This window comes from Marmota monax, unplaced genomic scaffold (assembly GCF_021218885.2).
Source record: "Marmota monax isolate L192 unplaced genomic scaffold, Marmota_monax_Labrador192_F-V1.1 WCK01_AAM20220418_F8-fsc00001, whole genome shotgun sequence".
Classification (NCBI taxonomy): domain Eukaryota; kingdom Metazoa; phylum Chordata; class Mammalia; order Rodentia; family Sciuridae; genus Marmota; species Marmota monax.
In genome coordinates, this window is record NW_026693777.1 from 28,861,764 (window position 1) to 28,876,103 (window position 14,340).

Consider the following 14,340-nt stretch of genomic DNA (forward strand, 5'->3'; position numbering starts at 1 on the left):
TCGCACATGCTAGGCGAGCACTCTACCACTGAGCCCTAGCCCCAGCCCCTCAAAGGACATCTTGCACAATTATAGAGAAATGTCGGAACCAGACACAGTCAGGATACACAATATTTCCATCACCACAGGGTCCCTCATATTGTCTTTTTATGGCCACACCTATTTCTCAGCCCAACTTCTGAACTTTGACAACCTCTAATTTGGTCTCCATTTCTATAAATTGGTTACTTTAAGGATGTTGTTTAAATGGAATTAGGCAGCATGAAATGTTTTGTGATCTTCTTTATCCCCATTCAGCATAACTATCTGGGATTTATCAAGGTTGTTGTAGTGACAACATTTAATTCCTCTTTATTGCTGAGTAGTACTCCATGCCATGGATGTTCCACAGTTTTTTAAACCATTTACCTGCTGAAGGACATCTGGGTTGTTTCCAGTTTGGGGCCATTACAAATAAAGTGTCTGTAAATATTTGTACACAGGTTTGTATGTGAACATAAGTCTTTGTTTCTCTAAGGTAAATGTCCATGAATGTAATGATTGAGTTGTAAGATAGTTGCATGTTTGTTTCCTTGAGCAGTCATCAAATTGTTTTGCATTCCCATCAGGAAGGTATGAGCCATCTAGTTTCTCCACATCTTCACCAGAATTGGGTATTGTCATGTACAGAATTTTATCATCATCATCATCATCATCATCATCATCATGTTGTTGTTGTTGTTGTTATTATTATTATTATTATTATTATTATTATTATTATGTGGTACTGGGGATTGAACCCAGCACACTTTACTACTAAGCCACATCCCCAGCCTTTTCATTTTTTTAATTTTGAGACAGGCTCTCGCTAAATTGCTGAGGCTGGCCTCCAACATTTGATCCTCCTTCATCAGCATCCCTTCCCCCAATTGCTGTGATTACAGATGTGTGACACTTTAGAAACACCCTGTCTCAAAAAAAAAAAAACATAAAAATTAAAACTTAATTTTTTTCTATTATGTTTAATTCTAGAAGTTTTATAGTTTTCCACCTTCTGTTTATGTCTGTGACCCATTTTGATTGATTTTTGAATAAGAAATGTGACTTGAATCTAGATGTTTATTTTTGATTTGGCTCCAGTACTATTTGTTTAAAAAAATCCTTTTCTTTTTCCTGAATTTCATTCACACTTTATGAAAATTCAGGTGGGCTGGGAGCTATGGTGCTTGTCTGTGATCCCAGGAATTTGGGAGTCTGCGGCAAAAGGATCACAAATTCAAGTCCAGCCTGGGCAATTTAGCAAGACTGTGTTTCTAAATCAATCAATCAATCAATCAGGCACAGTGGCACACATCTGTAATCCCAGCTGCTTGGGAGGCTGAGGCAGGAGGATTGCAAGTTCAAGGCCAGCCTCAGCAACTTAGTGAGGACCTAAGCAACTTAGTGAGACCCTGTCTCAAAATAATAAACAAAAAGGGCTGAGGCTGTGGCTCAGTGGTTAAGTGCCTCTGGATTCAATCCCTGGTACTAAAAATAAATAAATAAAAAGGGCTGAGGATCTAGCTCAGTACCTGTTTAATCCCCACTACTGAAAAAAAAAATCAGGTGGGAATATACGTATGTGTGTCTACTTTGGTATACTCTGTATTGTCTCATTTTTTTTGGTACTAGGAATCGAACCCAGGGACTTTTAACCACTGAGCCACATCCCCAATCCTTTTTTAATATTTTATTTAGAGACAGGGTCTTGCTGAGTTGCTTAGGGCCTCACTAAGTTGCTGAGGCTGGCTTTGAACTTGTGGTTCTCCTGCCTCAGCCTGCTGAGCCACTGGGACTACAGGTGTGTGCCATTGTGCCCAGCTCCATGCTGTCTCATTTAATTATCACCCTTTTAAGATTGAAGCTATTGTTCTCTACAGATGAGTAAACTCAGTATTGAAACAAGTTTTTTTTTTTTTTAATTACCCAGTTAATATAAGAGGTAAGCAACCACTTCTACTTTTAATAAGAAAAAGCTATACTCAATGTGGGCTCAGTTATATGAAAGTTCATTCTCTGTGGGACCGGGAGCAGAGCTCAGCACCTGCACACTTGCCTAGCATGCACACACCCTTGGGTTTGATCTCTCGTATTGCAAACAAGAAAATAAAATCCATTCTCTGAAGAGTCAAATGAGAAAGAAGGATCTGTGCTTCCTTTAGAACCATTTCTATGTGGCTCATTAGGAAAGTACCAAGAAACACAATTCCTCAGACACAAGAAAGTGACTACAACTTGGCTTTATCATTCTATTAGTCTCAATAAAAATGACTTTGTTGCCCTAACAGCCTAATAAGAACCACTACTTCTTAAATAAACTAACCATCAGGTGAGGAGGCCCTTTAGCTGCTAACAGCTGGGATGGGAAACAGGCAGCACATCAGGACTCCCAGAGGGCCTTTAAAACCTACAGATTCTTAGCCACATACTTGAGTCACTTAAGCACAGTCTCCAGGCTCGAGCTTCTTCTATGTGTCTTCATCAATTGGAGTGTGTGTGTGTGGGGGGGGTGGGGGTGGGGGGGTGTGACAGGAAGGCAGGGTTGAAATTCTCCAGGGATTTTGATACAGTTGGTCACTGGTTGAGCAAGAAGACTAAAAAAAGTATTTAAAAATGTCACAGAGGTTACCTTTTCAAGAAGAAACTAGGTTCCATTTTGAGAAATTGGGAGGACACACTGGGTACAGTGGGGTAAGCTTGTAATTCCAGCAACGCAGGAGGCTGAGGCAGGAGGATTGTAAGTTTGAGCCCAGCCTAGGCAATTTAGTGAGGCCCTGTCTCAAAATAAAAAATTAAAAAAAAAATGAAAAGGGCTGGATGTGTAGCTCATTGGTAAGCATCCCTGGGTTCAAACCCCAGTACTGGAAAAAAGAAAAGGAAAATTTTGTATGGTGTTCTTTTTTTTTTTTTTTTTTTTTTTAGGAAAAATGTTTTCAAAAGTTGCCCCCTTAATTTTTTCCTCATATTTAGGACTAAATATGAGGAATATGGTTGCTAGAGGTTTAATGACATTTTATTGCTGGATGTGGTGGCACGCACCTGTAATCCCAGCAACTCAGGAGGCTGAGGCAGGAGAATTGCAAATATAAGGACAGCCTGGGCATCTTAGAGAGAGACACTGTCTCAAAATAAAAAAAGTAAAGCTGGGGATGTAGCTCAGTAGTAAAGTAACCCTGTGTTCAATCCCCAGTACTTCCCTCCAAAAGACATTTATTGTGGTTTTAATTTAATAGATTGCTGTGTAGTGTCAAAAGCATTTTATGAACCCCCAAATATTCAGATAGACTATCGGCAAATGCACCCTGATGTACAAAATAGCTGTATCTCCAAGTTCAAATTGTTTAGGCAGGAGGGACTTCTCAGGTAGTGGTGTCTAGCACAGGTATCAATTTATCATCCTCCCCCTTTTTTGCTGATGATCAAAGATTAGGTAATGGGTACATGAGTAATACAGCACGAACTTCTGTTTGATTTCTGTGTCGTTTTTCAATATCTAATAAGTTTATTGATTGATTGATCTATTTTGTACCAGGGATTGAACCCAGGGGCTCTTCACCACTGAACTTCATCCCCAGCCCTTTTTATTTTTTATTTTGAGACAGGGTCTCATTAAGTGGCTGAGGCTGGTTTCGAGCCTTCTACCTCAGCCTCCCGTCGCTGGCATTACAGGCTTGTGCCACCACACACAACCTTCATTTGTTGTCTTCTTAATTGTTTAACTACCTGGATGGATTCATGGTTCACCCCCAACTTGATCTCACATTGGAAGATAAAGTTAGGCTCACCCCATTGCCCTTCCACCACCTCCTCAAGTGACGGGTCAGGGCTGTGCACCACAGTGAGACTTCCCAGTGCCTTCCGTACCCAGCTCAGTGGTCCTTCCTTAGGACGTGGGAAAATCATCCTTCCCCATCTAAATTGCAGTCGGATGAGGTCATGTGAGAGTGACCACTGTCAGCTGAGGATTCAGTACTGACTGTGGCATCAGGCCCTCTGCTACAGTGGTCCTGCGACAATGATTGAAGATGCCAGTGCTCCCGAGGCATCATGGCCAACTCACGATACCTGCCCTGGAAGTCTCTGGATCCACGACAACTTTGTATGGAGCAAGAAGTAGACCTTTGCTGTGCCAATTCACTGAAATCTGGGGATTATTTCTTACTAGAGAATAATTTAGTTTAAATTATTAACCCCATTGTAGATGAACATGAGAACATGAGTTTAAGTCTGATGGGGGCTTTTTTTATTTTTTGTACCAGGGATTGAACCTGGGGGTGCTTAACCACTGAGCAATATCCCCAGCCTTTTATATATATATATATGTGTGTGTGTGTGTGTGTGTGTGTGTATATTAATTTTTTTTTGTAGTTGAAGATGGAAAGCATGCCTTTATTTTGTTTGTTTCGTTTTTATGTGGTGCTAAGAATTGAACACAGTGCTGCAACACAGGCTAGGCATGTAGGTGCTCTGTCACTGAGCTACAGCCCCAGTCCTCCTTTTTTATATTTTACTTAGAGATAGGGCCTCACTGAGTTGCTTAGGCCTTGCTAAATTGTTGAGGCTGGCTTTAAATTTGTAATCCCCCTGCCTCAGCCTCCCAAGCCACTGGGATTACAGGAGTGCACCACCATGCCCAGCTGATGGGGCTTTTGAGAAAATTTTCTTTTGTCCTAAAAGAAACCACAAGAGGAGGTTATTTCTCTTTTTCCTCTGGATTTTGGATCTGGTGTGGGGCTGAGACTGCCGATACCTTCTCACCTCTGGCCCTAGTGTCAGGCAAACAGGCAAGAGGGCAGAGTGGAGAGAATATTTGGGTCCTTGATGACATCTTTGAGCTATTGAATCAACTCACCCTAGAACTCGCTTTGTATCTTTTGTCCCTGTTATATGAAATAATAAATTTACTCATTGTTCAATCCTGCTTGGGCTGAGGGTGTGGTTCAGCAGTAGAGTTTGTGCTTAGCACGTGTGAGGTTCTGGGTTCAATTCCCAGCACCAAAAATAAAACAAAAATAATCATCTTACCAGGTAAGGTAGCACATAACTGTAATCCCAGCAACTTAGGAGGCTGAGGCAGGAGGATCCCAAGTTCAAGGCCAGTTACAGGAACTTAGCAAAAGCCTGCCTCAACATAAAAATAAAGAAGGGTTGCTGGGGGTATAGCTCAGTGGTAGAGTGCCCCTGCGTTATATCTCCAGTACCATAACAAGGGGAAAAAAAGTCATCTTAAGAAATAACGGCTTTTGCAAAAAAAATTAAAACTTCACACTGCAAATTTTACTCTTGAGCCAGAGATGTTGCTAAAAGCTTAATTTTTTCATCTGATTAAGTGGGAAACTAAAAATGATGTCCAAATCTTGCAGTTGTTCCAAATGCTTTGCAATAATTAACTGCACTGAAGCCAATGAAAGAATCCACATCCCACAAAGGTATGACTCCTTCTGGGCTCCACAGGGGTGGGTGCTCAGTCCCAGAAGCTACATTCTGCCTTAGAGATCCTGCCTCTGCTGCCTGCTTGTCTCAGCATCAGGCTGCAAAAAAAAAAAAAAAAAAAAAAAAAAAAAAATCATCACAGTTGCATGAGCTATTTCAGAAAAGAGGGTGAACAAACCCAAACAGAATTCGTTGGCAGACTAGGACCCAGGACACCCTCTTTCCTCCAGCTTTTTTTTTTTTTTAACTGTGGTATTGGGAACTGAACCCAGGGAAGTTTACTTCTGAGCTACATCCCCAACCCTTTTTATCTGGAGACAGGGTCTCACTAAGTTGCTGAGGCTGGCCTTGAATTTGTAATCTTCCTGCCTCAACCTCCTGAGTAGTTAGGATTATAGACCCTGAGCCCCTTTTTAAAGATACGTCTCTTTTTGGTGCCACTTCCTCAAAATGACTTGGTCTCCTATGAGGAGCCAGGGTAAATATGGGGACTATTGACCTGTCCACTCCAGGTATGAGAGGCCCTAAATCTTCCTTTTAGAAAAAAACCTGATTGCCTTGATATAAGGCTCCCTTTCTTCTTCTCTACAGGAATCTCTGAAAGTCTATGCATGTCTGAATCAGAGCTAATGGGTCACCTGGTGCTATAGTTTGGATATGGTTCATATGTTGAATTTCAGCATATGAACAAGGATTCGTATGTTGAAATTTAATCTCCATTATAAGGTTTTAAGAGGGTGAAAACAATCTAACTATAATGTTTAGAAGCAGGACTTTAGGAAGTGATAAGGATTAGAAAAGGTCATCAGGGTGGGGCCTGGTTGAATATTGGTGGATTTATGAGAAAAGGGACAACCAGGACATGTACATGTGCTCCCAATCTTACCATGTAACTCCCTCTGCCAGCAAGGAGGTCATCACAGATGCAGGCCCTTGGACCTCTAGAGCTGAAAGTTAAATACTTCTTCTTTCCTTTCTTCCTCCCTTCTTCCTTTCCTTTTTTACTCCTGGTACTGGGGATCAAATCCCGGGGTTCCCAAACCATTTTATTTTTTATTCTGAGACAAGTTGTCCAAGCTGGCCTTGAATTTAATAATCCTCCTCCTTTAGTCTCTCAAATTGTTGGGATTTCAGGTGTGTACCACCATTGCGGCTTACCTTTTTTCTTTAGTAGTCTGCCTCAGGTATTTTGTTATGGTAATGAACAATGGACTAATATACCTGGGAAACAGAAGAATATGTCCAAGATGGGAGCAACTACTCAGTAGCCGAAGCAAAAGCCCTGTTGGCTTTTTTTTTTTTTTTAATTTTTTTTAAAGAAAGAGTGAGTGAGAGAGAGAGAGAGAAATTTTTAGTGTTTATTTTTTAGTTTTCGGCAAACACAACATCTTTGTTTGTATGTGGTGCTGAGGATCGAACCCGAGCCGCACGCATGCCAGGCGAGCGCGCTACCGCTTGAGCCACATCCCCAGCCCCCTGTTGGCTTTTTAAATTTTGAAACTGGGTCTCGCTAAATTGCTCAGGGCCTTGTTAAATTGCTGCAACTGGCTTCAAACTCATGACACTTCTGCCTTGGCCTCCTGAGTTGCTGGAATTACAGGCATGAGCCACCATGCCCAGCTGTTGTATTACGTTTTATTACTTTTTATTACTTTTATGTTGTATTATGTTTGTGTTATTTGGGGTGCTAAGGGGGGCTTAAGTAAATAGTAAGCTATGATAATCTGATATGAGCGCTGCTGTGGTTTGCTTGGACTCACCTTATTTACTCATCCCTTTATCAAAACTACACCTCTTGAGTATCTACTCTGTGCTGAGTAAGTTAGTAAGAACTGCCTCAAAGAAAAAAAAAGAAAAGAAAAAGAAAAATAGCCAGGCATGGTGGCCCATGCCTCTAATTCCAGCAACTTGGGGAGCTGAAGCAGGAGGATCGAAAGTTCCAGGTCACTTGGGTAAATTAGCAAGACCCTGTCTCAAAATAAAAAATGGACAGGGCTGGGGATGTAGCTTAGTGGTAGAATGCCATTGGGTTAAATCCCCTGTACCTCTCTCTCTCTCTCTCTCTCTGTGACACACACACACACACATACACCACAGGGTCTAGTGCAAAGGAAAAGTGCTCTGAGGGAGAGTAAGTCACCGTGACATTAGGCTTGTGCCCTTCATTGAGTGTATATATTCCATGCTGACCCAGCTTCCTCCCAGAGTGCTCCTGTTCAGGGTCTTCCTGAGGAATGGACCAGAGGACAGGTCAATTCTGATACATTAGTTTGGGAGCAGCAAGTAGTGAGAGAGAGGAGGGACCCACCTGTGCACTGCCTGAGGAGAGCCTGAAAAGAGGCAGGGGATCCTCCACGGGAAGGAGGAAGACAGTGCCAGTTCCGCTTAGGAGGACCCCCTCCAGGAGGAGCTCAATGGAGGTTGCTTAGAGAGGGCATCCAGGGCTTCAAGGAGGGGGAAGCTGATAAGCTTCAGGGAGGTCTGCGAAACCAGCATCCTTAGCATATGCCCTACTGCCAAGCAAGGCCACTACACATGTTTGAAACATAAGACTTGTTTCCCCAGAAGGCGAGGCCAGTTTCTATACAGACTGGTCACAATGAATAAATAGCCTTCTCATTGCTCCACCAAACTTGGGTTTCATTGGAGTTGAGTTACACCATTGCTGCTTTGATCACACAATACTCCTCAACCAGAGCTCAGTCGCCACCTCTGGGGCCGTAACTCTGCACTATAATAGAATAACTGTCAGAACCACTAGGCATCAATTTGGACTCCTCTTTCCTTGTTGGTGTTGGAAAATAACTTAGATGTCTTTAAAACAAAATGCCCATGTGCTTTATCCCAGCAGATCTGGAATTCTTCAAGCAACCTGGGTCCCCAGATACCTGACTTGGTTTAGTTTTTGAATGTACAAATTTATAGTTACAAAAACACACATACGTGGGTGGCAATTCCCAAACCAGAAGAGGATGATATAGAGAAAACTATCCACAAATTAAAAAAAAAAAAAAAAACAGAGTTCCAAACCTCCAAAATCAGAGGTATGTTACTAATTAGAGATACAAGTTCTTGCAGGCTTACTTTATGCCAGGCCCTATACAAGATGCATTTACTCTTCACAACAGCATGAACTAGGTGTTAGTTTTCTCATTTTATAACCAAGGAAACTTGGTCAAATAACTAGCTCAAGATCACTTAGTGTGAAGGAGAAGAGCCAGGACTAAGAATCTGAAGTCCAGATTTGGGGTATTGAATGGGGCGGGGGGGAGGGTATTTATAAGAAGGACTAAAAATGGCGCCCATGAAAACCAATACCTTTACTCCCAAAGTATAAGAGTTATGGTGTTCCTAATAATTCGTCAAAACTACTTCAGTTCTTGGCTTCATGAGCAAAGACATTACTCTTTCCCCTCATTGGCTATTTAATTATAAAACCAGAAGCCAGGGCTAACTATTCCTATACACTCCTGAAAATCGCCCTTGTGGAGGTTGAGGAACTGGTGGAACCGGGCAGCCATAACACATCTTCCACAGATGTTCTTCTCTGAGGCTGAAGACTACTCTTAGCTACCCACAGCTAAGGACACAGCAAGGTCCCTGAGCTGGGAAGAGAGCACGTTCCTCTTTTTCTTTTTTGCCTCCAAAGGATGTTTGATCACATCCCAGGGCACTGAACGGAGAGGGGCTGAGTAGATTAAGGTGAGTTGGACTCTCCTCTCTGGTTAGATATGGCATAACTGATTCACCTCTCTTTCTTATGGAGAGTCCTCTTTTGCACATGTGAGCCCTTCCAAGGTGCTTGAAAACAACCTAATGAACAACTTCCCTCTTTAAAAAAATTTAGTTGATTCTTTCATTTTGCCATTGCTCTTGGTGGCTGACTTAACATTTTAAATGCACACCTTTTCTCCATTATGCCCTCTCACCTGCATATGGTATTTTTACCTCCTTCTTGGGGAGTACAATCAATATTCTGTTATTCTGTCATTTGGATGTTACTTTGTGCAAACAGTAGTTAAAAAAAAAATAACATCAGGAGCTCTGCTGTCTACACAAATCAACAACAACGAGAAACAAGAAGTGGATTACTACTGAAATCCTTTTTGTTCTAAATTGTAATCAACTATATTGGATGCGTGGTTTGTCCATTTTAAAAATTTAATAATGGGTTTTGGTCCTCTTGGTTCTATAAAAAGGGCATTTATAAATATTAATATGGAATGCCAGAGAAAGAACAATACATAACAATAATGAGAATCACAAAATCCCATCACATTTGACACTGTCATGTCACCAGCTTAAGGATTAGCAGGTTAACCTTAGAGTTAAAAATATTGCTTTATGATTAAAATAAAAAACTCAAAATAAAAAAAAACTCCCTGTTGCATTATATATTCCTTTTGGCTTCCTTATTTTTCTTCAGGTTATGGGATCATTGCTTTGATTAACATTTTTTTTTTGGGTCGGGGGGAGCAGGCTTAGAGGAAGGTGGTGGGTTGACTTATCTGCATTCTTTCTGGCCCAAGTCGTGCTGAGCTTGGCTTTTGTCTAATTCTAACCCCTGACACTGCCTGAGTCAAAGGCCTGGCAACTAATACCCCCATTTTAGCTGGGGTTTTTATCCACACGAAGCTCCATTTTAAATGATAAAGTTACCCAAGGTGTCAGTTTTCACCAGTATTTCTAAATACATGTAGTAAAAATGCAGCAATTTCATAGAAAATCCAAGCTATTGAGATCTAATCACTGCTTAAGCTGTGGCTTTATTCAAATCTGGATCACCAATATGGCTTAAGATGTAAATGAAGTGCAGAGAGAAATAAAGCAAGAAAATCTCCGATGGCCTTTCTCTCTGCTATTTGATGCCCAGGCCCTTATCAGTCAATTAATGCAGCTCAACTTCAGTAGCGGCATCACTGTAACAGCACCAATAGCTGCTGTCCTCCCACAGCCGCCCCCAAACAAAACACACTTTCAGTACCCTTAATATGAAACGGAAAAAAGGTCAAAATAGACAGGCTTTGCCACATAAATCCCGAAGATCCATTCTAATTTCCACCCAAGGATCTTTTAAGTCGTCCTGGATGCTCTTTATGATACGTTGATCCACACTTACTTTCATTAAAACTTTGTGACTTGGTATTTTTCAACCTGATAGCTTCGCAAAACTAGTTCTCAAAGTGTTTGCTAAGCCGCTATGCATAAAACTACTTTGCTGTCATGGTGGCTTCTAAAATCACCCAAATGCAGGCGGCCGCCGTTCTGGAAATGAACCTGATCTACATGCATTCCACCCCAGCTTGGGAATTACTCTGCTTTTGCTCTAACTGGCTGCTTAGGAGGAAGAGGTGCTGTCCTCTGCAGCCCCAACCCTAAACCCTCCTGAAACCAAATGCTGAATTATCTGCAACCCTCTATTTGTTCTTGAAGCAATCTACATGGAACAAGACTTTATCTGCTGAGGTTTCCAACTGGGATTAACAGATGCTAAAACATTTAGGGAGATGGGAGGAACCACAGAAGAGAAAAGAATGAAAACTAAGGTCTCTTCCAACAATGGCACAAGCAGAGAGAAGATCAGAGTAAGCTTCAAAAGCAATAGATTTCTCAGAAGGGACACTTGAGGAACTTAGTTTTATTGATATGAATTTTGAAACAGTGAAAGAATGAGAGAGAAGGGGTGGGTGGCGGGGAAGAAACAGGATTGGGGGAAGGAAAGGAAAAGAAAAGAAATCATCTGGGCTCTTGGCTGTCCTGAAAATCACTTTTGAGCTGGTGAGTTCTCTCCGGATGGTTGGTGCCCCTTTGGCTTCCCTCCATCCTGAGATCTGACAGAAGCCTTTATTTCTTTATCAATTGCTGTGGTCAGTATACATTACTGCAGTCAACAGAACTATTGGCAAAGAGTTTTAAAAGAATTGTGATTATTTTTCCAAGGGGCAATGGGGATTAAACTCAAAATAAATAAATCACCAAGGCAGAATAGCAGATTCTTACACCCAGCTGAGACTGTGTTGTCATGTGCTCAGTTAACATGGTGTTCCCCCAAAGTTCTGCCCAACACAACAGGTGGACAGCCTTGCTGGGCATCCACTTGCTGGCAGGCACAGTAGGAAACCTGTCTTACTTTACTTTAGCTGATCTTGCCTTGTGCTGTAAGCTTTGCCTTTACATATGGAGAATATGGTCTCTGATTTGACACCAGGTCTGTACTTACATTTGTAAACTCTCAGCCCTTGCAACTAAATCAACCTGGATTGGAAGTTTGATTGTTTGTAGCTAGCCCTGTGACCTTGGGTGACTCCTGAGAGTCTCATTTTTCATCTATAAAATGGGGGAGGATGATAACACACTGTGCTAAAGTAGATTTAGTCATTTATGTGAGGCATAAATGAGATAGTTAATATCATGGTGATTATTATTGTTAGATTCCTTAAGGGTGGAGAACAGGGCTGAGTGTGACTCTGACTGGTCAGTTGTACAAAATGAATCACCACCCGAAACTTCAAACCACCGTCATTGGCAGTGCTGTAGGAAGCTCCCCACCCCCATCGCCACTGTGACCAAACTGCTCCTGGATCCCCCTCCATTGCTTGGGAATCAGGATATTTAATTTTATAACTCTATACCCACTCCCAACACATTCATCAGATTGTAAGATCTAAAAAGATGGGACCATCGTGGGTAGGCACAAGTTCTCCAGGAATGTTGGGGGGAAAAATGCAAAGGCTTCTAGAAGATGGCTCAGAATAGCACAGTGGGCTCCGCCGGGGCTGCACCTGGGCCTGCCTTAGCCTCTAGGCTCTTCCGCGGGCAGTTTCCAAGATGGCTGCCATTGCTCTGCTTGTGGGCCCCAGCAGTTAGGGAGTATTCTTCATTGAGAATCTGTAACCTTTGGGGACTTGGTTCAGAAAAGTGAAGGGAAATGGATGGGTATAAAGGCCAGAGGCTTGGAGGAGGAATCTGTCACAGGGTGTGTTGCCTATAATCTGGAAGAATCTGGTTTTGAGGTGTGGCTTCCTGTTCCCAGGGCAGTGTGCTGATCACCTTTGCTGATGCCTGACAGATGGATTTGTCATTAATTTGATGATGCAACAAAAAGTTCCTGGGCTTCTGGGAGAGGTCACTTGCAAAGAGGAGAGTATAGAACCAGGCCTGATAAAAGGGGTCAGAAATCCCTGCCCTTGTTCTGTCACAGAGTCACTATTTGAGCTCACCTCTCTCAACCCTTGCATCCACATCTTTCAAATTGAGGTAGTTGACACCATTAACAGGGATTATCTCTGAAGGCCAAGATTATAGGGAGAACTTCATTCCCCACTTTAAACACATCTATTTGTATGTGTGTGTGTGTGTGTGTGTGTGGTGCTGGAGACTGAACCCAGGGGTACTCTACAACTGAGATACACCCCCAGCCCTTTTCATTTTTGGAGGGCTGGATCTCACTAAATTGCCTAGGCTAGCCAGGAATTTGCAATCCTCCTGTCTCAGTCTCCTGAGTTGCTATGCCACCAGGCCCAACTACACCTCTATTTGTTTAAAAAATCTTTTTTAAAAAAGCATACTTATGTAACTTTTCTAATAAAAGCTTTCCATGGCAAAGAAAATCAAAGTGCTAGGACTAGGTTTCCTATAAGATGCAGAAAAAAATGGTGGGTGAGGATTGCACAGGATTGCACAATGCGGGGCAACTGAGGCAGAATTCTCTGAGCTCTTGTCATGACCAAGACAAGACAGGAGCCAAATTATTAGCCCCAAGATAATCAGATGAGTGGGGCACAGTTGTGCACACCTGTAATCTCAGCCACTCAGGAGGCTGAGGCAGGAGGATTGCAAATTTTTTGTTTTTGGTACCAGGAATTGAACTCTGGGGTACTTGACCACTGAGCCACATCCCCAGCCTTATTTTGTATTTTATTTAGAGACAGGGTCTCACTGAGTTGCTCAGCACCTCACTTTTGCTGAGGCTGGCTTTGAACTTGTGATCCTCCTGTCTCAGCTTCCTGAGCTGCTGAGATTGAGCCACCATGTCGAGTTGAGGATTGCAAATTTGAAGCCAGCCTCAGAAATTTAGTGACTCTATCTCAAAGCAAAATAAAAAGGGCTGGGAATGTAGCTCAATGGTAGAGTACCCCTGGTTTAATCTCCAGTTTGGGTGGGGGAAAAAACATTTTAAAAAAAGAGATAATCCAATGGCCTGGTGCAGTGGTGTATACCTATAACCCCAGCAGTTGGGAGGCTGAAGCAGGAGGATCGTGAGTTCAAAGCCAGCCTCAGCAACTTAGTGAAGCCATAAGTAATTCAGTGAAACCTTGTCTATATATAAAATGTAAAAAAGGGCTGGGGATGTGGCTCTCTGGGGTCCAATCCCTGGTACAAAAAAAAAAGAAAGAAAATGGATTTGGGTTTATTACACGCAAACCCTACCAAGACCTAGTTCTCACAATTTGGATAATGCTACCATAACTAGGACACTGCCCTGAGTTGGCTGGTCCTTTGGAACATTTCCCAGCACCATGAATGGAATCCCTGGGGGAAGAGGAGCTGTGGGGCTTGCAGCTGCCCTGCAGCCTCTCTTGGCCTGGAGAATGGCCCTTATTGCTCAGACTAGGTGTGTGGCATTGTCCTTCAAGTGAGGGTTTGCTGGACAGAGTGGCTTTGCCTCCAGCAGCTTTAGTCTGTAGTCAGAGGCCGTAGGTCTCATATGGTGCGACTGGACTTTTTGTATCTCCCCGGACGCCCTTCCCTTTCCAATTTATGCTCATGTTCTCTCACTAAAAGGTCAACAAACTGTAGGACCAGTGGTTCCCAAGTGTGGCTGCATATCAGAAGCATCTGAGCAGAGTTAACACAGATTCTAGAGTCTGATCCCAGGAGGTTCTGGCC

The 14,340-nt window shown here is 42.5% G+C and overlaps 1 protein-coding gene across 5 annotated transcripts in view; it reads right to left on the minus strand.

Moving 5' to 3' along the window:
• Tmem260 (transmembrane protein 260) overlaps positions 1–14,340 on the minus strand; it is a 148,921-nt gene that overhangs the window by 43,254 nt on the left and 91,327 nt on the right. For 2 of the 5 annotated variants that reach the window (XR_006855361.2, XM_046460742.2), the window contains one exon: positions 5,274–5,549. The exons of the other annotated variants lie outside the window; for them this stretch is intronic. Coding sequence is in view for 1 of the 2 variants with exons in the window: in XM_046460742.2 (XP_046316698.1) it covers positions 5,508–5,549 (42 nt within the window). In the remaining variant the exon portion in view is untranslated. Of the gene's footprint in view, positions 1–5,273; positions 5,550–14,340 lie in introns of those variants that run through there. 5 annotated transcript variants of the gene reach the window in all.